Source organism: Ostrea edulis, chromosome 1 (genome assembly GCF_947568905.1).
Source record: "Ostrea edulis chromosome 1, xbOstEdul1.1, whole genome shotgun sequence".
Classification (NCBI taxonomy): domain Eukaryota; kingdom Metazoa; phylum Mollusca; class Bivalvia; order Ostreida; family Ostreidae; genus Ostrea; species Ostrea edulis.
In genome coordinates this window covers 100,880,138-100,905,137 of record NC_079164.1, presented here as the reverse complement: position 1 = coordinate 100,905,137, position 25,000 = coordinate 100,880,138, and the positions used below count along the sequence as shown (strand labels likewise).

At 35.6% G+C, this 25,000-nt stretch overlaps 1 protein-coding gene across 4 annotated transcripts in view; it reads right to left on the bottom strand.

Moving 5' to 3' along the window:
• Nucleotides 1–25,000, bottom strand: part of LOC125669845 (paxillin-like) — a 34,970-nt gene that overhangs the window by 7,788 nt on the left and 2,182 nt on the right. For 2 of the 4 annotated variants that reach the window (XM_048904666.2, XM_048904684.2), the window contains exons 2-4: nt 12,114–12,370; nt 9,627–9,771; nt 3,913–4,060 (exon numbers count right to left, since the gene is read on the bottom strand). In XM_048904666.2, coding sequence (XP_048760623.2) covers nt 3,913–4,060; nt 9,627–9,771; nt 12,114–12,370 — 550 coding nt within the window. Of the gene's footprint in view, nt 1–3,912; nt 4,061–9,626; nt 9,772–12,113; nt 12,371–14,622; nt 14,670–14,890; nt 15,010–25,000 lie in introns of those variants that run through there. The other 2 variants (XM_048904675.2, XM_056141140.1) reach the window with 2 other exon arrangements.

The window sequence follows — 25,000 nt, the reverse complement described above, 5'->3', positions numbered from 1 at the left end:
GCATATTTCTTAAAGAAACAGTTTCATGAAATAGTTATGAATACTATTATATCGTTTTAACCAGTTTTTGAGAAATTTTGATATTAAATGCTGTTTAAGGAACATTGCAATTTTCTGACATTGATAACAGGTAAATGTGTCCTAATTGATAAAAAATTTATTAATACTGCAACATACTTATTTTATCATTTTTACTTGTTAAATTACTAAGATATATCATGTGGAGAATCAACAATCAAATACAAGATTGAACCTATAATTCTAGAGGGGTGGAATTACCTTAAAAACCATGGAAATTTGCATTTTACCTAAATTTGAGTAAAACTGAGGCTGGACAATGTAGTCTTAGGTGGTTATATGCTTCGATCACAATCGAGTTCGATTCTTGAATCTCATACTGCGTCAAAACTAAGACATTTAACAGAGGTGGTACCATGGTTGTCTCGATAAAGAACTCTCACTGTTATGACCTTGAGTGTCAAGTATGCATAGTGTCAAAATTTGTGGCACTTCATGTATAATGTTGATGACATCTCTAAACAAGTGAAAAATTCTTTAACGGGACGTAAAACAATATACAAACAGTCAGGATTTACACCACATTATATACTCTTCATGAAGTTTGTGCTTTTTGAGGGAAAATGATCCAGTTCTGTACAATGGTGATATTAAGTACCCATGTATTGATTGATTGAATGTTGTTTTACGTCCCTCTCGAGAATATTTCACTCATATGGAGACGTCACCACTGCCGGTGAAGGGCTGCAAAATTTAGGCCTATGCTTGGCGCCTATGGCCATTGAGCAGGGAGGGATCTTTATCGTGCCACACCTACTGTGACACGGGACCTCAGTTTTTGAAGTCTCATCCGAAAGACCGCTGCATTTAGTCGCCTCTTACGACAAGCAAGGGGGCACTGAGGACCTATTCTAACCCAGATCCCCACGGGACCCCATGTAATAACGTCTGCAGACTATTGGCTAAAATATACAAGTACATGTATACAAAAAGACTATTCAGAATTATTGGAGTAACAAAACTATCTGGTTGAAAATAATTACACAAGCAGCAAGACATTAGTTTGGAAAGAAAATAACAAAACCCTTATAACAGTACTTGAATGTACTTGAGAATTATGCAGGTTCTTTCCTGAGTTGACAGTTTATTGTTCAATATTAGACATGAACACCACATGTACTGACAAACAATCCAAAAGACATCTTACAAACATCACATAGTCCCAAATCTAAATCTTAAAAAAATAATATAAAACCCACGTAATACTGGGAATTCTGGGAATTTCCAGCAAACAAATATAACCCTTGCACTTTTCATCACATACTCTCCAAATGATAAATTTAAAATACACATGGACATACCAAAATGCATTGATCCATTTGTAACAAAATATTTCACACAGCAAGACATGCCTTACAATCAATAACTGAAGCTTTAAATATTGAATGCCATACCCGGTAGTGGATATTAAACATGCCAAATATTTCTGTCAAACTTATTGAACCAACACATGTCATTATCTTCAGAGAATGGTCTTTTTAAAACAGAGCCTTGAGATATATTGCATAAGTATATGTTATGATAATCTGAGTTTCAAGACGTAAATAAATAATCCAACGTGATCGAATGATGATGTCACAATGAACACAGCACATACAGGACTAAAATAAAAGAACATTCTATCAATTTATTTACAGCTTCTATGCTTACTATCAGGTGCCATTTACTGTACGTAACCTTCAATGTTTACTGTTAGGTTCTGTTTATGTAACTTTCTATGTTTAATGTTACATGTAGGTGCCGTTTACTGTATGTAAACCTTCTGTTTACTATCAGGTGCTGTTTACTGTATGTGAACCTTCTGTTTACTATCAGGTGCCGTTTACTGTATGTGAACCTTCTGTTTACTATCAGGTGCTGTTTACTGTATGTAACCTTCTGTTTACTATCAGGTGCTGTTTACTGTATGTAAACCTTCTGTTTACTATCAGGTGCTGTTTACTGTATGTAAACCTTCTGTTTACTATCAGGTGCTGTTTACTGTATGTAAACCTTCTGTTTACTATCAGGTGCTGTTTACTGTATGTAAACCTTCTGTTTACTATCAGGTGCTGTTTACTGTATGTGAACCTTCTGTTTACTATCAGGTGCTGTTTACTGTATGTAAACCTTCTGTTTACTATCAGGTGCTGTTTACTGTATGTAAACCTTCTGTTTACTATCAGGTGCTGTTTACTGTATGTAAACCTTCTGTTTACTATCAGGTGCTGTTTACTGTATGTGAACCTTCTGTTTACTATCAGGTGCTGTTTACTGTATGTGAACCTTCTGTTTACTATCAGGTGCTGTTTACTGTATGTGAACCTTCTGTTTACTATCAGGTGCTGTTTACTGTATGTGAACCTTCTGTTTACTATCAGGTGCTGTTTACTGTATGTAAACCTTCTGTTTACTATCAGGTGCTGTTTACTGTATGTAAACCTTCTATTTACTATCAGGTGCTGTTTACTGTATGTAAACCTTCTGTTTACTATCAGGTGCTGTTTACTGTATGTGAACCTTCTGTTTACTATCAGGTGCTGTTTACTGTATGTAAACCTTCTGTTTACTATCAGGTGCTGTTTACTGTATGTAAACCTTCTATTTACTATCAGGTGCTGTTTACTGTATGTAAACCTTCTGTTTACTATCAGGTGCTGTTTACTGTATGTAAACCTTCTGTTTACTATCAGGTGCTGTTTACTGTATGTGAACCTTCTGTTTACTATCAGGTGCTGTTTACTGTATGTAAACCTTCTATTTACTATCAGGTGCTGTTTACTGTATGTAAACCTTCTGTTTACTATCAGGTGCCGTTTACTGTATGTAAACCTTCTATTTACTATCAGGTGCTGTTTACTGTATGTGAACCTTCTGTTTACTATCAGGTGCTGTTTACTGTATGTGAACCTTCTGTTTACTATCAGGTGCTGTTTACTGTATGTAAACCTTCTATTTACTATCAGGTGCTGTTTACTGTATGTAAACCTTCTGTTTACTATCAGGTGCTGTTTACTGTATGTAAACCTTCTGTTTACTATCAGGTGCTGTTTACTGTATGTAAACCTTCTATTTACTATCAGGTGCTGTTTACTGTATGTAAACCTTCTGTTTACTATCAGGTGCCGTTTACTGTATGTAAACCTTCTATTTACTATCAGGTGCCGTTTACTGTATGTAAACCTTCTGTTTACTATCAGGTGCTGTTTACTGTATGTAACCTTCTGTTTACTATCAGGTGCCGTTTACTGTATGTAAACCTTCTGTTTACTATCAGGTGCTGTTTACTGTATGTAAACCTTCTGTTTACTATCAGGTGCTGTTTACTGTATGTAAACCTTCTGTTTACTATCAGGTGCCGTTTACTGTATGTAAACCTTCTGTTTACTATCAGGTGCCGTTTTACTGTATGTAACCTTCTGTTTACTATCAGGTGCCGTTTACTGTACGTAAACCTTCTGTTTACTATCAGGTGCTGTTTACTGTATGTAAACCTTCTGTTTACTATCAGGTGCCGTTTTACTGTATGTAACATTCAATGTTTACTGTTAGGTGCTGTTTAATGTTAGGTGCTGTTTACTGTGTGTAACCTTCAATGTTTACTGTTAGGTGCCATTTACTATTAGGTGCTGTTTACTGTGTGTAACTTTCTACATTTAATAGCAGGTGCTGTTTGCTGTGTGTAACTTGTGCTGTTTGTAACTTTCTACATTTAATAGCAGGTGCTGTTTGCTGTGTGTAACTTTCTACATTTAATAGCATGTGCTGTTTAGTGTTAGGAACTGTTTCCTGATCACAGGCTATATTATTTTTTTTTTATGGTATATGTTGCTTTGATAACACATTAGTACATACCTTTTATAGTTATTACTGGGTGGTGTGTTGGGTACGGACCCTTCTAACATGTCCAAAAGGCCATCCACTGAAGTTCTTTTCTCTCGTGAGGGCTTGGGGGCCACAGGTGGGGGCTGTTTGCTACCACCATTTGGAAGAGGTTGATTTGCTGGAAACAGAAATGAATTACATCAGACCTGAATTTTATTACCATTCACAAGAAAAGAAACTTATCTAAGTGAGCATTTCATAAAAATATGTAAAATATTTTTCACACATGCTGGCATAGAAATGACTCAGCAATGGTTTTATCAAGTCATGAGTTGCATAAACCACAAGAGTTGACCTTGGGTATTTTAGTGAAAAAAAAAGATTTAATCTTGATAACATTGTGAACATGAGATTGATTACCTAGTTTATTGTAAGCAAGACTGAACCCAAGAAACATTGACCAAATTGTAACCTTTTATACCAACATTGGAATACACTTTCACTTTTATTTTCAAGACAGAGGAAGACAAACTCTTGAAGATTAAACACGTTGACATGGCCAACAAAAAGTTTTTAAAAAAATAACAAACTTGCTATCAGGCATCACATCAGGTAAGAGCGTAGAAAATTATAATATTCCTACATCAAAATGAAAACATATTTCACGGCAATTACAGAGCACTTCAAAACCTCACTGAACAAAATAACAAAAAATGGGTCCTACCACTATACTTCCATTTTAACATGACCCGAAATTCATGAGTTTCACAGTCACAAACATGTATACTCCGTCACTGATGTGATGGATTTACAAGCCAATTAATCATCCAAGTCAAGTGAATGTTTGTACCAGTGAATTACCCTCCTATCAATAACCAACTGTGAACCGACACAGCTCTTGGCTTTACTTTTCCCTCTCTGAGGATCAACTCCTCAATGACGATTCAAAAGCCTCTAAGGGTGGCCGTACCATTAAACCTTTTACCTTGTGTCAACTTTTTTTTCCTGAGGGGGAGGTTCTTTTTTATCTTTGGAAGTTATTTCAAAGCCCATTGACAGGGACCTATTTAATTGTGTGTATCAGGAATTCCGAGTATTTAAATTATTAAAAACCACATTGCCGTTTATTTAAAGTACATGAGAAGGAGTAATAACATAATTTAAAACTAATTATTACATGCCTGTTATTGTAGATAAAGTGATCTTATCGGAACAAAGAATAAAGATTCAATTAGGCCCATCATTCCAGGGTACTGTTTCATACCGACTGTATGTCTCTCATTTAATTGAGTTTCTGTTTCATTGAAACAACTTCAAAACACATCAGTTAATTAAATTACACGTAAACTGACTAAATCTCTCTCACAAGGGGAAGGCAGTAATTATCTACTCAGAAAAAATCTGAGATGAGGGTTTTCTAAAAATAATCTACATCATTAAAATAATTTACATCATTTTGTCCACTAATTAAAATAATCTAAAAACAAGAGGTCCTGGAGTAAGATTAATTTTTTTGTACCAATTAAGTGTTGAGAAAATAAAAATCAAACTTTCTATTATAATGGCATCAAAGATTAGAATTCTCTCCCTGCATGATGAATAAAATTTCATTTAAATCAGAAGTTAAAAAAAATATCTTAAAACAAAATTAAGAAAATGACTGATAGCGACCTTTTGTATTATTGATCTCAGTACATTGACATGCATACACATGTGCATTTATGGTTATGATATATGTATTACAGAAATTATCAATAATCGGAACTGTACTATATGTTGTACCAAAGTTATAATATAAAGTAGTACCATGTCTTTCAATTTGAATGCCTTTCATTTTTTCCCTCAATAATCACTCTTTTCGTTGTTATGCTAATTATAATATATTGTGTATGTCCCTCTATAACGATACATAAGGACCCCATTGGAAATAAGCCATATGGCTTTCATGAGTAATTCTAGGTAGAGGCATAGCCATTACACATCCACTGTACTTCTAACATCAAATAACTGTAATAGTTTTCCTTATATATAAAACAAAGTGTATCGGTCAGTTAATTTACAAGATGTCCTAAATGGTTAAATGTATGTCGCTCTGTGATATTTTTTGTATATTTGCCTATTCCTGAATAAATAAACAAAAACAAACAGGCCTTATCCTTATCGGTCACCTGAGAATAACTTTAAAGTATCACTAGTCCCAAGGGCTATGAAATCGAGAAAAAAATTCCTGTTCTGCTAAATTCTAATATTCAGCAATAGTATTAAGAGACAAGATATATTCTTAAAACTTAAAACATGTTTTAAAAATGTTTTAATGCCCTCAAAAGTGCCTATAGTGATGAAAGACTTTACATAATATATGTAAACATTCACATGATAGGACTAATTTGGACCCATCCCTGGGGTTGCGAAATTCAAAATTTTGGTACATCCTCTTCTACTTTTCCTAAATATTTAGTTTTTATACCATATCAGCATTTTAAAAAAAGTCTTTCAAATGATAAAGACAATAATCACTATAATAACAAGAGGCCCATGGGCCACATCGCTCACCTGAGTCACCTTGGTCCATATCAGAAGACTTTCTATATATATTTGCATGTAAAACCGTAGTCCTTATTATGGCCCCAACCTACCCCTGGAGGCCATAGTTTTTGCAAACTTGAATCTACACTATGTCAGAAAGCTTTCATGTAAATGTCAACTTCTTTGGCCCAATGGTTCACGAGAAGAAGATATTTGAAGATTTTTCCTATATATTTGTATGTAAAACTTTGATCCCCCCTGTGGCCCCATCCTACCCCCAGGGGCCATGATTTGAACAAACTTGAATCTGCACTATATCAGAAAGCTTTCATGTAAATCTCAGCTTTTCTGGCTCAGTGGTTCTTGAGAAGATTTTTAAAAAAAAAAATTCCTATATATTTGTATGTAAAACTTTGATCCCCTATTGTGGCCCCATCCGACTCCTGGGGGCCAGTATTTTAACAATTTAGAATCTGCACTATATCAGGAAGCTCTCATATAAATCTCAGCTTTTCTGGCTCAGTGGTTCTTGAGAAGAAGATTTTTAAAGATTTTTCCTATATATTTGTATGTAAAACTTTGATCCCCTATTATGGCCCCATCTGACCCCCGGGGGACATGATTTTAACAATTTAGAATCTGCACTATATCAGGAAGCTTTCATATAAATCTCAGCTTTTCTGGCTCAGTGGTTCTTGAGAAGAAGATTTTTAAAGATTTTTCCTACATATTTGTATGTAAAACTTTGACCCCCTATTGTGGCCCCATCCGACCCCCGGGGGCCATGATTTTAACAATTTAAAATCTGCACTACCTAATAAAGCTTATCTATAAATTTCATCTTTTCTAGCCCAGTGGTTCTTGAGAAGAAGATTTTTTAATGACCCTACCCTATTTTTACCTTTTCTTGATTATCTCCCCTTGGAAGGTGGCCTAGCCCTTTATTTTAACAATTTAGAATTCCCTTTACCTAAGGATGCTTTGAGCCAACTTTGGTTGAAATTGGCCCAGTGGTTTTTGAGAAGAAGTTAAAAATGTTAAAAGTTTACAGACGGACGGACAGACGGACGGAATACGGGTGATCAGAAAAGCTCACTTGAGCTTTTAGCTCAGGTGAGCTAAAAATATTGGTGATTCTATAATATGTGACACAGACATGTTCCATAGAAATGTTTGTACTTCATTATCTCACAGACATGTCCCATAGAAATGTTTGTACTACATTATCTCACAGACATTATCTCATAGACATGTCCCATAGAAATGTTTGTACTACATTATCTCAGACATTATCTCATAGACATGTCCCATAGAAATGTTTGTACTACATTATCTCACATATATGATCTCACAGACATGTCCCATAGAAATGTTTGTACTTCATTATCTCAGACATTATCTCACAGACATGTCCCATATAAATGCTTGTACTTCATTATCTCACAGACATGTCCCATAGAAATGTTTGTACTTCCATTATCTCACAGACATGTTCCATAGAAATGTTTGTACTTTATTATCTCACAGACATGATCTCATAGACAAGTCCCATAGAAATGTTTCTACTACATTATCTCACAGACATGATCTCACAGACATGTCCCATAGAAATGTTTGTACTTCATTATCTCACAGACATTATCTCATAGAGAAGTCCCATAGAAATGTTTGTACTTCATTATCTCACAGACAAGTCCCATAGAAATGTTTGTACTACATTATCTCACAGACATTATCTCATAGACATGTCCCATAGAAATGTTTGTACTTCATTATCTCACAGACATTATCTCATAGACAAGTCCCATAGAAATGTTTGTACTACATTATCTCGCAGACATTATCTCATAGACAAGTCCCATAGAAATGTTTGTACTACATTATCTCACAGACATTATCTCATAGACAAGTCCCATAGAAATGTTTATACTTCATTATCTCACAGACATTATCTCATAGACAAGTCCCATAGAAATGTTTGTACTACATTATCTCACAGACATTATCTCATAGACAAGTCCCATAGAAATGTTTGTACTACATTATCTCGCAGACATTATCTCATAGACAAGTCCCATAGAAATGTTTGTACTACATTATCTCACATACATTATCTCATAGACAAGTCCCATAGAAATGTTTGTACTACATTATCTCACATACATTATCTCATAGACAAGTCCCATAGAAATGTTTGTACTTCATTATCTCACAGACATTATCTCATAGACAAGTCTCATAGAAATGTTTGTACTACATTATCTCACAGACATTATCTCATAGACATGTCCCATAGAAATGTTTGTACTACATTATCTCACAGACATTATCTCATAGACAAGTCCCATAGAAATGTTTGTACTTCATTATCTCACAGACATTATCTCATAGACAAGTCCCATAGAAATGTTTGTACTACATTATCTCGCAGACATTATCTCATAGACAAGTCCCATAGAAATGTTTGTACTTCATTATCTCAGACATTATCTCATAGACATGTCCCATAGAAATGTTTGTACTACATTATCTCACAGACATTATCTCATAGACATGTCCCATAGAAATGTTTGTACTTCATTATCTCACAGACATTATCTCATAGACAAGTCCCATAGAAATGTTTGTACTACATTATCTCACAGACATGTCCCATAGAAATGTTTGTACTACATTATCTCACAGACATTATCTCATAGACATGTCCCATAGAAATGTTTGTACTTCATTATCTCACAGACATTATCTCATAGACATGTCCCATAGAAATGCTTGTACTTCATTATCTCACAGACATTATCTCATATACAAGTCCCATAGAAATGCTTGTACTTCATTATCTCACAGACATTATCTCATATACAAGTCCCATAGAAATGTTTGTACTACATTATCTCATAGACATGTCCCATAGAAATGTTTGTACTTCATTATCTCACAGACATTATCTCATAGACAAGTCCCATAGAAATGTTTGTACTACATTATCTCGCAGACATTATCTCATAGACAAGTCCCATAGAAATGTTTGTACTACATTATCTCACAGACATTATCTCATAGACAAGTCCCATAGAAATGTTTGCACTACATTATCTCGCAGACATTATCTAATAGACAAGTCCCATAGAAATGTTTGTACTTCATTATCATGCTTAACACTGTATTAGGACACATGTCTCTGCACTCACTATAGGACTAATCAAACATAACTTTACCTGAGCTTCGTTTGTCCACCTCAGCCATGAATTGAGCAGAGTTCAGATCCTGCAGGAGTTGGTCCAGCTCTGAAAGATTGCTACTTAACTGTGACGTCCGGGGCTCAGGGGGGGTCTCTGTTACTCCCGTCTCATAGTACATTGGCTATGAAGAAGAAAATTTCTAAATGTTCATATCAATAAAATAGTTAGAATTTTAAAAAAAATCAGACGATTCAAGACACTAAAAAGAAGAAAAAAAGAATTTCTTGATGGAGAGAGAATCTCAATGCAGTCAGAGGGATTCCGGGTGTCAATTAATCCTCAAGTTACAACTACGCTTTTTAAAAAAGTCTAAAATGATATAAAATTACCGAGTTCATTCTAAGCACCCTGTTCACTGATTTAAAACAAAGGAGTGTTGATTTAATGAACACCTTTATCACCTCTTATGACACATATAATTGGTTTATTTTCTTTATGCAAGAAACTTTCACAGAAAATAGGCATTTTACGTCGTCTGCAAACTTTTATGTCAAATGCAGCATTATTGAAAATTTATAACACTGTTATATTTCTTCATTTTAACTATTGTTGCACAGTTTGGTGCTCAGCCAAAAACAGGGTTTTTATTGACAGACTTTTTAAGTTACAGAAAAGGGCAGCCAGAACTATATTGAAGGTGAAAGTAACTCAGACCTCTACAGCTGATATTTTTAGTGTTCTTAAATGGATGCCTGTTCATGATTATTTTGTATATAGAAAACTAGTGCTTGCTTTTAAGGTTCTTAATAACATGACACCAGAATATATGAACGTTTTTAGTTTTGTCAGCCAAGTTAGTTCCAGAACAACAAGAAGTAGCGATAGTGGCATTTTATATTTACCAAAAGTTCGAACTGAATATTATAAACGGTCTTTTAAGGTATCCTCCACAATTTATGGAATCAGTTGCCCAAGTCTGTCAGAAGCTGTGGTTCTATTACATCTTTTAAATCAGCATATTTGCAGCATTATTTCTCAAATAAGTGATATATAGATATGATGTATATGTTTATTTTTCCCCCAGTGATATCATGTGTGTATTTTGTGTATATATTTTATATTATGTTATCTATTTTTCTATTCTCTCATTTATCTGTCTGTGAATATGTTTTATACAGGACCACAATGTAAACTATAGTCATTTGTACTAATTGTGCTATCCTGTCTAAATAAAAAAAATTATTATTATTATATTAATAAATCTAAAAAAAATTTTGGTAACATCTACAATTTCACACATATACATTAAAATATATATGTATTAAGTTTTCCTTGACAGAATATATTCAAATAATCTGTGAGTACAAGTAGATCTTGAAGCAATTAATTGTCAAAATTACTAATTAAAAAAAAATCAAATTTAAGTGATTCTGACACTCTGAAACTTTTAATTCATTACCACAGATTGAAAAAAGCTTTACAGTATGCTTGAAGACAGACCCTGTTACTAAAACAAATACAATATTGATGAACAATTTTCTGCATATAGAATTTCTGGCATACATAACTGTTTACACAAGGTTTACAAAATCCTGTACCTCTCCCTAGAGGATATGTTGGGCTTTAATTCCGTACCACAATGTTACCACACTAGTATCTATATACTATATACATGTAACTCTGTATGTCCTGGTTGTTAGTATAACCATTTCTTGTTTTCTTTTCTTCAACTTCACACCTTGTAATACATCAGGGACAAGTGTGATCATAAAAAAAAAGTTTACACATTGTCTGGTCAATAACTGCTAATATCTCTGCGGGATAATAAGGAAATACAGGATTTTTATTATATAGACATGTAAAATCAAGGGTCAACAACATATCTGGTTATATAATGAGGGAGGGGTAATAAATCAAACATATTGCATATAATGTGTCCACACGTTGTTTTATACCGTTATTACCTGTCGATAGACGTGGAATATGGACAGTCTGCGCTGTGTGGAGAAGACATGAAAATATTAATTCCGGGGAGGTCATTTAGTCGTACTTTCTCAATGCAATAGCCTCGAACTTGATAGAATAGGGCAATATATTTCCATTGAATTTTTCATGAAGGTCTGGGTCTAATCTTTTTTTTTTTTTTTTTTTTTTTAACATTTTTGCCAATGAACTGTGTATGATAGAGAACATACTTCACAATACACACTGAACCAAGATAAGCTGAGTTCTGAATGAATTCAACTTCACACTGCTTTTGTCAACCAGACAAGGAAGGTAACTGATAAAAACTCAAAAGGCCAATGTAATTTATCTACACTAATTGTCTTTCTTGAATATCAAAACTTTTACCAATGGAAGGAACTGAAAATATATTTTATACAACTTTTGTAGTGGATCTGACAAATGCATCAGTTGTATGTACACAAATCTTACTGTGCATTAATACAGTACTTTGCTGTACTTTACTGTAACAGAGTTTTCCCGACGTGCTGATTAAAGCTTTCACCTCTTAAATCTTACCTGATCAAACTGCTTGGGTGGTGGAATATTCTCCAGAAGTTCCTGTGGTGGTGGTGGCGGTAGTGGTGGTGGTGTCTCGCTGCCGCTGGACCTCTGTGTGTATCGTGAGCTGTACTCACTGTGAGTACTGCTGTACTGAGCATGATTTTGTACTGGTTCCTGTTGCTGACCTACGTCCCCTTGTCGAGTGGACCCTTCCACATGCTGGTACTGTCTTACTTGTGTAGTCGTGTTCTGAAGGTCAGCCAATAATGCATCTATAACATGAAAAACCAAAGTTCAAAACAATGGTGCCTGGCACTGATAAAAAAAAAAATCTTGACGTGTAGTCATGTTCTGAAGGTCAGCCAATAATGCATCTATAACATGAAAAACCAAAGTTCAAAACAATGGTGCCACTGATAGAAAAAACCTTGTGTAGTCGTGTTCTGAAGGTCAGCCAATAATGCATCTATAACATGAAAAGCCAAAGTTCAAAACAATGGTGCCACTGATAGAAAAAAAACCTTGTGTAGTCATGTTCTGAAGGTCAGCCAATAATGCATCTATAACATGAAAAGTCAAAGTTCAAAACAATGGTGCCACTGATAGAAAAAAAACCTTGTGTAGTCATGTTCTGAAGGTCAGCCAATAATGCATCTATGACATGAAAAGCCAAAGTTCAAAACAATGGTGCCACTGATAGAAAACACCAAATCACATTTACCCTGATAAATGAACTGCACCTTTACTGAAGATTTTGCTAAAACAACAAATTAGTCAGTATAGTGATGTTTTTTCTTTTGAAAGCCAAAATGGTCAATGTCCTGGGTCTCAGCTCGATAACTGAGAAGGCATTATTCACTCGACATCTGCAAGTATAAGCGAGTATAAGCCCTACATGAACTTGTCAGTTAGATCAACATTATTGTTTTGTTTTAACAGGATGCACAAGATAAAAATGAGCTGTAATGCATGTGCAGGTGTGGAAAAGGCTTAAAGTTTTCAAATGTCTTCATCAAGTAATACCAAAGTAGTTTGTGAACTTATTCAAGTTTCTAATGGCCCACAAAGAGCTCTACAAATTTCAACTCGCCATTCAAATTTCTGCATCTAAACTTCACACACACATGTGCCGGTGTTCATCATATGCTATATTTAATAGCACAGCATGTAAAACGGAAATAAGTGAACTTACACTCAAGTGGCTATGCGTAAACAGTGAATAACTGATCTCACACAAATATGAATCCTAATTACAGGTCAGAGAAACAACAAACAATATACCGGCCTTGGATGACCAATGGGACATCAAAACTGGGACCATAACCAAATATTATGACCCAGGTGCATCACCAAATGACCTTCCTTCAATGAGTTGTCACACTCCAGCCTTGAATGACATCGCGATGGATCATTCTTTCATCGCAATACATTTAATTACTCATTGATAAAAAAAACATGTATCTTTTATCATTGTAACACCCATTTGTGTACATGGGATTTAAAATACATTTACTAAATTTGAAAACTAGATTGACCACAAATACATTTACTATAACCTGACTTGTACTACCATTGATGTATCATCTCTCTCTGATTGTGAATTCATTCATTCACTTCTTAAAGATATAACACTTATATTTAGACAAGCCGAACAGCTCTTGTATAGCGTGATATAAAACACATTGGCAGTACATTGTATCACGTCCCAGAATGCCAGAGCTTTTCTAGGGGGGAAAAAACCCACAAGAGGTGCTGCTGGTGAATCAGTCTATATCAATGGAATATAAAAATGTGTAAATTTTGTGCTCTGTGAAGTGGGAAATTGACAGACAACAGGTTCTAAGGATGGGAAGCATTATCCCAGTGCCCCATTATCTTACATATCTGTAGACGATCTACCAATTCATCAGTCAGTTTGCTCTCTTCGTAAGAGGAAAAACACATGTTAGTTTTGTCATACAACCACTCTATTGGAACAGCGGCTGTTACTAGCAAAACTATTTCATGAATGCCGATTGCTGACAGCCACATGTAATGATGCTATGCTGGTGTTGAAAGGTTAAGTACCTCTGTCTGCCTCTCCATATTTGAATTACAAAATTCACTCACATTGTACTGAATGACATCATGGTGTTTACATTGCTCCGATATAAAACCATCTACACCGCTCTAAGGAGCTAAAAAATCTACATCAAGTTATAAAACCTCACGTAATACTTAACTTTCTTCCTTGGCAACCGTGGAGAAACTTTCACAAATTTCAGCATATTTCCGTGACAACTACTTCACATAGAGAGAACTCGACTGAAAGCTGTGAAGAGGTATGTATGATACTGACGACAAAGTACCACAAATTACCTCACTCCACTTAGTCTACTAAATGCTGTACTACGACTGTCAGTCAAGTACTGTTTGGCGATGCGGTGATGCATCAAGAAATCTACCACAACCAACACTCCTTATTCCCACAAGTGTACACACCTTGAGTACTGATAATTCACGGTGCCCTGATCTATATAGTTACCTGTAATTCGTTACCATTCTCATCAGTGAATCTCCTCCTCTCTACAAACATCAACTAATTACATAATCACAGATACAGAATCTCTCGAGTCAGCCCGGGTCAAGCAGCGCCTCTCTTACAACAAACCCCTAGCGAGAGTTTCCCCATTCAGCAAAACAATCATCCATCAACTACCATGCAGGAAATCACAGAAAAAGAGAATCAAAAAATAGGTTTCTTCTAATTGAGAAGTAAATTAGTTGTCAATTAAAACTCCAAGTTGTCCTACCTATTTCAATCATGGCTCTCCAGTTCAGTAGCGAGCTTCCCACTGAATCATCTGCTGGAGAATACTGATAGACTCTGCCAAGAATTTTAGAGGGATCTTGTCAAAGTTATCAATTATTATGGATCTGGTTAGCATCAAATGAAGTGAACTCTACCACTACAGATGGGGCTATTAGTGAGTTAATAGCAAGGCCATTGGAGCTCCAAATTCATTCACAATTGAAAGACAACAGCAAAATTTTATGTTTATTTTGAACAGTGAAAAAAGTCATTGAAATCTAGACGTTTAAGCATTTGACATGTGATCAAAATATCTATTGAAAGTAAATATGGTTAATGGGACTACCTCAGTATAACTGTGAATGCGTCTTCTTACAGGTGTTTTGAATTTAATTGATGTGGCTTCAAATTAAATACCCCAATGTCCCTCATTTTTAGCCGCTAGGACAATAAATCTTATCATCTGATTAACATCATTTTCTGTCAGGCAGATAACTAGTGTAATTCACATCATATAAAGTCGATAATTATATTAGCAAAAATGAGCCATATTTCATTTAAATATATATCAAATAAAAATTATGAACTGGTGAAAAAAATTAGATTAAAAAGTCACATCCACCGCAATGCATGTAAAAATAAAATTCAAATTTCTTCAAGTTTAATAAGAAATTATCATTTTTTCTAGGTGTGCAAGTTTTCTTTCTACTGCATACATTTTAACTCTATAAGCTTCAGTCACCCTAGCTGAGTCTATCAAATTGGGTTCTCACACACTCCCCACACAATGATAAGTGCATACTGTAGTTAAATTAAACTTTCTGGTGATGTAACTCCTATAGAATGTCTGACAGAGCTTAACCGTTTCTATAAATAGCACATCCCTCCAGCCTCCCTCCTCCAGACTCTGGGAAAAATTACTCATCAATGGCTGCACCATCAGCAGTTGCAGGAAAATAAAGTTATGATTGAGTAAAATGATAAACACTTGACTTATCATGCGTATGAAGTGCAGTTCCAAGGGAGATAACACACCATTGTGTACATGCTTTTAAACTACACACAAAACCGTACCACCTCCTGCAGACCTGATTACTGTTTACAATTATTTCTATATACAGTTACCCCAAGATCTCACATTTCCCTATCATAAATAATATATGATATGAGTATATAACTATCAGACAAATAGATTTTAAAATGCATGTACATTAATACTTTACTCACATACGAAAGAAACAAATTGTCATTGATGCTTAAATATTCATTAATACTTGGCACTCAATGACCCAAATTTCCTCTTGGTCATCATTTCGGATTTCCTCTCAATAAAAAAATTTCAATTAATAAACACCTCCTTTTCCTCTTTATAATAATGAAACTTAGCTAGAGTTGTTAATTATAAGTTGGAAATTATTATTACAACAGATATTAATTAAACTGTCCAACCACCCCATGAGGATGGTCTATTTCTCAGGCTAATTGTGGGGATGAAATTTCATAACCTTGCCCGACGGTCAGGCTAATTTTAACAGCAAGTGAACAACACTAGCTACAACAAATGTTACAAAGAAGTGAATTCATTCAGATGTACAATAAAATTGAAAATCAGGACTGACAGAATATTGAGCTGGCAAAATAGGAGTACTTCATTGAGTTTCCAACCTTGCATGAATAGTTAATTCCGTTCAGTATCATTATAGTTTAAGGAGGTATTCTACATCATCATAATGACAGACTTCCTTTCAAACCATGAATGAAAATAAATCAGCAATGTTTGTATATTCCTTTTAAATTTGATTGCCTTGCTCACAGGCAGCTCAGTTGGTTATAAATGTCCAATGCTGAACTGCAGATTGCAGGCTCAAATCCAGCAGGGGTTTTATACCCTTAATTTTTTTCTCCAGATTACTTTCTTCTAAAACTGAATTTTTAAACTAAGTAAATTCAAAAGTTTCCAATTTCCAAATATCATTGTACATTATCCACTTTTCATCCATATCAAATTCCCCATGTGTATTATTCCACCTTAAGAAAACGGAAATCTAAAAAAAAATTCCTCCGAAGATGCAGATTTTTGTGAGAAATTTTAAGATTTTGACCAAACAATCGTTCTTTTGACTTGTGATCATAAAATTTTGCATGCTGAACAAAGAAAAACATCTTTCATTCATTTTTCAGTTATATATGGTGACACTGCATCAAACAAGAATTCCTCCCGTTCATTAATTATCTGTAAAATGCATTCACCTGAATCCCCCCAAGAAATATACAAAACTTGCCGGGGCCATCGAGTATGTATGCAGATAGATCAGATTTTTGATACTCTTCATAACATGACAAGGTACTAAAATTTATTACGATACATAATGTTTATACATGAAAAAGTAAACCAAGTTAACCCATTCCTCTTCGAAATTTTACACCCATCAACATCAAATGCAAATTGTCAAGAATGAATTTTAAGGTAAAATCACTTTAAGATTTAGGTCAGTATGACTTATAGGCAGTTTGCACATTTGTAATACTAAGATTTACACAAAGAAAAAAAAATGCAGTTTTATAATGAAGACATTTCCTAAGGGTCATTCATTCCCCCCCCCCCCCAACCCCCGTGACGTCTGAAGTTTAACTCCTTATAATTTATTTGTAGCATTGCTAAAAGATTTTGAAAAACTAATAAAAATCTATTCAAATATACACTATTTGGTTGATTATCATTATGAAAATTAGACCTTAATAATTCCCTAAATGTCATATTGTGTGGAAAAATTATCTTAAAAAAGGGGAAGGGGGGGGGGGATAAACTGAATACGCTACTCAGGAAATGAGACAGCTAGAGCTGGAGAGTGACTGCTCACCATAGCCCATTAGTAGAGTGTTCGCTTTGTAACTGGGAGGTCAGGAGTTCGAGCCCCGCTCATGCCATGGCCTCTTCAAATTTAAGACCATTAGTAGAGTGTTCGCTTTGTAACTGGGAGGTCAGGAGTTCGAGCCCCGCTCATGCCATGGCCTCTTCAAATTTAAGACCATTAGTAGAGTGTTCGCTTTGTAACTGGGAGGTCAGGAGTTCGAGCCCCGCTCATGCCATGGCCTCTTCAAATTTAAGACCATTAGTAGAGTGTTCGCTTTGTAACTGGGAGGTCAGGAGTTCGAGCCCCGCTCATGCCATGGCCTCTTCAAATTTAAGACGTTAACATAGACCTGTTGTGACTGCTCCTTCCATTTAGAAGTGAGAATCGTGAGATCACGGGTCTATCAGATGGAGGTCCCATGTCATGGTAGGTGTTGGCATGTTGATGAACCCTCACTGCTAGAGGTCCTGAATGCTAAGCATAGATCTTAATTAATTTACAGTTCTTCACCTACAGCTCGGGTCAGATGTCTCAATATGTCAGAGTGAAAAATTCTAGGTTCAAGGGACATAAAACAAACAAAACAAGGTCAGCGATATTCTAAAAAACTCGCCATGATAGTGAATTCAAAGGGAGTCAGTCAGCAATATTCTTAACCGACTTAACCATAATATTGAATTCAAATATTACTCAGGTTTACAGTTGTTTTGTAATAAATGTACTGGTAAAATGATAGATCAATAAAAAATTATTTGAATTTTTCTGTAAGAAATGTATCAGTGCAATAATATTGGTGAATATTGGCACGAGTTGGCTGTGAAAATGCACGAGCTTGCTAACGAGTGCCAATATTCACCTATATAAGTTCAATAACCCTTTTATTATATAGCTAAAGTATTTAGTTGTTAAATTATATCCCTTTTCACTCAAACTACTCCAAAATAGACGAGAATTCATCAATATTGGCAGTGTGCATTAACAGCATGCATTTCCTAACTGTTCAATATTTAACCCGTCATTAATTCATGAAGCAAACTGATTTTGTAAATGGGGACATCATAATTTATGTACAGTAAAACATTTTGCCTAAGTAAATATCAAATACCGGCTCCGTCAGATTTGGAGGTTTACGTCGTTACGGTACCATCAATATTGAACGCTCATACTCGGAATGTTTCGGGCGCATACAATTTATGCAATTGCAAAGTTAGCGTTCAATAAATTCTCAGGATATTGAACGCTAACATTCTCTAGATTTTACGCAGATTTTATAATAGACTATTTATTAGCTATATAATAATATAGGGTTATTGAACTTATATTGGTGAGTTGGCTGTCAAAATGCATGAGCTTGTGAGCGTATTTTGACAGCCAATGAGTGCCAATATTCACCAATGTAAGTTCAATAACCCTTTTATTATATAGCTAAAGTATTTAGTTGTTAAATTATATCCCTTTTCACTCAAAATACTCCAAAATAGACAAGAATTCATCAATATTGGCATCTAAGGTGAAAGTGTGCAATATCAGTATGCATTTCTTAACCATGTTAACTGTTCAATATTAAACCCGTCATTACGGCTTGTGTACGTCGTTACCGTGTAGGGTCAATATTGAATGCTCATATTTGGAATGTTTCAGGCGCACACAATTTACGCATGCAAAGTTAGCAGCTTGTTCAATAAATTCTCAGGATATTGAACACTAACATTCTCTAGATTTTATAATAGACTATTTATTAGTTATATAATATCAATATATTGAACAGTTAAACTAATACCAATATGATATCGTATCAGTATAAATCTGGACAGTATACCACAGATCCTCAGAATGTTTGGGTGTATATATACTTATGATATATACAGAAAATACTGCATTGTGTTGTAGTCAACATTACAACAAATAGTTACACTGTGTCCGGTGGCAGGAAAACAAACAACATTCAACGTCAGTCGTGGGTTACTTTTTTCTCCAGCAGTGATTTACACTCATCAGGTCTTGGTGTAATATGCAGAACCTTAGGGACATATCTCAGTAGCTTACTGTTCCTATAATTTATAGCAATTCTGTTAATACACCTCTCAAGGTCACATACTGCAGACAGGCCCCGACACATCATAACACATCTCACATTACAAAGGTCCATTCACAACCTCATCTTAACCAGAATAAAGCACCAACTGTGCCCAACCACCATCCAATCTGCTCTCAACACCTAAAGGAACACCGTTGACACTTGTAATTTGGCTGTCAGCTTTAGAACAGAATCCATGAATCACCTGCACGGAAGCTTCAGCTACTGCATAGCCACATGTCGTGGACCATAAAGCCCTCATTCAGCTCAAAACTACATTAACTCCTTGTCATGTTTGTTTAAAAACAGTATTCCAGCTAAACTATATGCAAAATTTAAGTGGATTATCAATAATTTCTGGCATGAAAAGAACAGTCAAAACTTATCACCTTGAAGTAACAGGTTGAGAGCCCCTGTCTTCTAAGTGTGGCAACTCCATATTTTTAATACCATAAAATGTCAGTTAAAGAGGCTTTCAGTGATACTTTGATAATGCATGTGATAGATACACCCCACACTTTCTGACAAGTTTAAATTTGTAAGTAAATATGTTCTGATGGAATTAGAGGGAATGAAGAACCAGGATTTGAAACCCAGGATCCCAAAATATCCAGTCAGGTGTGGCCACCAACTGAACTGTCCTGTCAATGGCCATCAAACAGGTGCTCTACCAGCTAAGCTGTCCCGTCAATGGCCATCAAATAGGTGCTCTATCAGCTGAGCTGTCCTGTCAATGGCCATCAAACATACAGATGCTATATCAGCTGAGCTGTCCGGTTAATGGCCATCAAACAGGTGCTTTATCAGCTGAGCTGTCTGGTTAATGGCCATCAAACAGGTGCTTTATCAGCTGAGCTGTCTGGTTAATGGCCATCAAACAGGTGCTTTATCAGCTGAGCTGTCTGGTTAATAGCCATCAAACAGGTGCTCTACCAGCTGAGCTGTCCTGTCAATGGCCATCAAACAGGTCAGAGCTGTGGAAAACTGCCGGTCATGCCGGCAAGACCGGCTTAATTTGGCAGTGACTGACATAAGTTGGTTAAATGTCGGACCGCAAGACCGATGTTGTTTGCACCGCCCGCATTAAGAAAAACACAAAATGCCACCGCGTAAACAGTCTTTATCCAGAGTTGTAGTTTCTTATGCATCGGTAATCCTCGGATGACTTCACTACGCAATGCTTTAAGCCTATACAATGTGTGAGGTGGAAGCCACTTGAGGATCTCCAAATGAAACTTTTGTCTGGTTCCCTGGCTCACTAACAATGACACATAGTAGGGACAGAGAACCAGCCAAACTAAACCGTGCGAAAGTATGGCGTCATGGTCGATCAAATTTACACCGGGATCAAAACCAGCCCAAGCATCAAAAAGAAAAGAAGAAGAGTGTTAGGGGTGTAATAAGAGTAGGTGAGAGAATGGATGATGAAGGGAGTGAGTGTGGATCAGAAGGTGAGCAAGAATTTGATGAGATTGAAAGAATGGTGAGAGAGGTTGTGAGAGATTAGAAATTGAGTTTGAAAACTAGTGTAAGACATGTTATAATAAACTTCTAAAACCTGCGATCTGTGTGTTACTTCAGTTTTATAAATTATGTTAATTTTAACTCTTAATATTCGGACAGGCTTAAATCTGATCGGACAGACAAAGTTGATAAACATGTCTGTCCGAATGACAGGCTTCTGAAAAAAAATTTCCACAGCTCTGTAGGTGCTCTACTGACTGAGCTGTCCTTCAATGGCCATCAAACAGGTGCTCTACCAACTGAGCTGTCCTTCAATGGCCATCAAACAGGTGCTCTACCAACTGAGCTGTCCTGTCAATGGCCATCAAACAGGTGCTCTACCAACTGAGCTGTCCTTCAATGGCCATCAAACAGGTGCTCTACCAGCTGAGCTTTCCTTCAATGGCCATCAAACAGGTGCTCTACCAACTGAGCTGTCCTTCATTGGCCATCAAACAGGTGCTCTACCAACTGAGCTGTCCTTCAATGGCCATCAAACAGGTGCTCTACCAGCTGAGCTGTCCAGTTAATGGCCATCTAACAGATGCTCTACTAGTTGAGCTGTTGTCTGGTCAATGGCCATTGAAAGCTCTGGACAAAACTCAGTAAAACAGGAAGTGTTCAAGATATCTACCAATGGCCCAGGTCAGATGTCACAACCAGAAATCAATCAGGATCTCTACATTGTTCTTGACCATTTGAGAGAGAGATGGAAATCTGCTACAACAGCAAGATATACAAATGATGTTAAACAGTATGCAACCGCCTTAAAGAAATATAGCTATGTGACAGACATCCAAGAAGCGGTTTAGTGCTGAGCCCCAGACACTGAACTTTACGTCTGGTATGGACAAGAAAACATCCAAGATTCAGAGCTGATTGGGCATATGTCCTCTTTTTATACGAGACAAAAATTCACCAGTTCTTAAGCTACTGAGTTCTAATGGTAGGAGGAGGGTGTATAATGGCAAGGGGAACACCATGCCACTCTCTATGTTGAGGCTTCTTCGCTAGCCAAGGGTTTTCTGTGTTGAGGTGGTGGACAGATTTGGTGGAGGTGTTCCTATCACAGTCTCAGTGTTGAGGTGGTGGACAGATTTGGTGGAGGTGTTCCTATCAGTCTCTGTTGAGGTGGTGGACAGATTTGGTGGAGGTGTTCCTATCACAGTCTCAATGCTAATGGAGACTTCCAATTCATATTTGTGTCACCATTGGTATAGCAGCAAGGAGACATCAAAATGACATTCTATAAAACCAGTTTTAGCTTGTTCTGCATTGACAGAGGCATCATTATGGCACAGGATAAGGTTCCTTATCATAGCACTATAACACTCAACAGTTTCTTCCAGGAAACAACATCTGCGTTATAACATGGCCTGCTAAAACATCTAGATCTCAATCTCACTGAATACATTTGGTCAAAAGAAATATCAAAAACCGGCCTCACTCCATCACAGAACTTTAACGATTCAGAAAGATTTGTACAACATCAGCAGATAGCTTGAATGGCCAATCTACTATTCAGAGATACATGTAATTCATGAGACAATGATATCTTGCCGTCATTATAGCCAGAGGTGGTCACCATAGCAAATGTATTTTGTGATTTGTTACCTGTCTGAGGAAATTTACACAACATCCAAAAGAAACATGTATTATTACCTATGAATAAAAGCTTTACAATGTTCAGTAAAACATGTGGTTAAAGCGAACACATTTATATAATGAATTCACACTTACAGCGCAGTAATTTTCATATAACCTATAGCTAAAACACATTATGAACTTAGTCACAATGAATCAAACTTGTTCATCTCCAGCCCTTCACTATAAGCGTGTTTCATGATATGTCCCTCAGCTTGTAAATATAATGGAGAGCAATTTATTGTGCGAGATTCAGTATAACTTTTTGTAATAATCAGACTTTTCACCATTACAATCGAAATCAATCTGTTGAGCTTCCAATTTCTATCACAGATTACATTTTAATTTTCATGACTAATTAAATTATTAATTATTACTAATTAAATCAAGAAACTCTGGAATCATTTGAAATGTACATTAAAAACTCAGCAATTGCTCGCTTGGGTCATCAATTCATAAATCGACTACACAGAATTTATCTTCCAAGTTAAAAAAGCTTTTAATAATATTCTATATATCTGTGTGTGTGTGTATATATATATATATCTATCTCACAGAAAGATAACAAATGATTTTCTAACATCCATTCCAAAATGGGAAAAGACGTACGCATCAAAATAAGTTTCCCCATGCTTTATAAAAAAAAATTCACACTAATACTACAGTTTCCAAAATCTACCCATCAGAAGTTTATGACCATGCACCAAAAATTCAGATTATGACTAGTAAACAGTATGTGGCAGTACATTTTATTGTTCGGACAGGTAAAATGATTCAAATGACAGGTATACAACTGGAAACATAATCAAAAATAGCCAACAACTTTCTAACTTTCAAATATTACAAAAATAGCCAACAACTTTCTAACTTTCAAATATTACAAAAATAGCCAACAACTTTCTAACTTTCAAATATTACAAAAATAGCCAACAACTTTCTAACTTTCATTCCAAAATTTAGGGGTTCGAGAATTCTTATCATAAGGAAATTCTAATTGCCATTTTATTAAGTTGGGAATTGCATGTCAAAATAAGTTTCCCCATTACAAAAAAAAACAACAAGGAAAAATCACACTAAACTGACTGACTCACTTTGTGATGTGTGAATATTGTATTTTATATCATTATTTTATACTTGAATAGGAAGTTTGATACTTAAATAATTTTTTTATCACGATGAAACCATCTGTTGGAAATTTAAGGAGAGAATTTAGAAAAATTACATATATATATATATATGTATATATAAATTGACGATCAGATGGAGTTCAATCACATAACATTTATTTCTCTACAGGCTGTTTCGTGAGGGGATGGTTTCCCCTCACTCGTCGGGAGAAAAATGACATCTCTCCCGACGAGTGAGGGGAAACCATCCCCTCACGAAACAGCCTGTAGAGAAATAAATGTTATGTGATTGAACTCCATCTGATCGTCAATTTATGTAGCTCCGTGAGGCCACGTCGAGCACTCTAGAAGATTATATCGGAGATTTATCCCAATATATATAAAATCTGACTTAGTATCTTCCATCAAATATCCCTTTGATAATTCAATGAGTCCATATCAAACTTTAATTGTGTAAATCATCAACTGTCAATTAAGTGTCTTCTGGGGTTTGTATATAAATCAACATAATATCAAAATACTGCAGCAGCCAGCTGGAGTTCAGCACCAACACTCTTAATTGATGTTATATACATATACATGTATATATTTTTGTTTTTATTGTCATATTAGAATTGATTTTCATCTCATTTCTTTTATTTCATTTATCTAGAGACTTAGATCCTTTATTACGATGTTAATATACAAGGAATGTAGGGACATTAACCGAGGTTCGACATGCTTGTAGAGTAAATTATGTCAAAAACACCACTCATGGCATGCATTAATAGAACAGATGGAAATTTCACAGTTGCCATCTTATAATATATTCACAATCCACATCAATCAGAACATAAAATCCTTGTAAGACCAATAATTTTTAATCCACACACATAAGTAACATGACACATCCAGCTGTTTTGTTT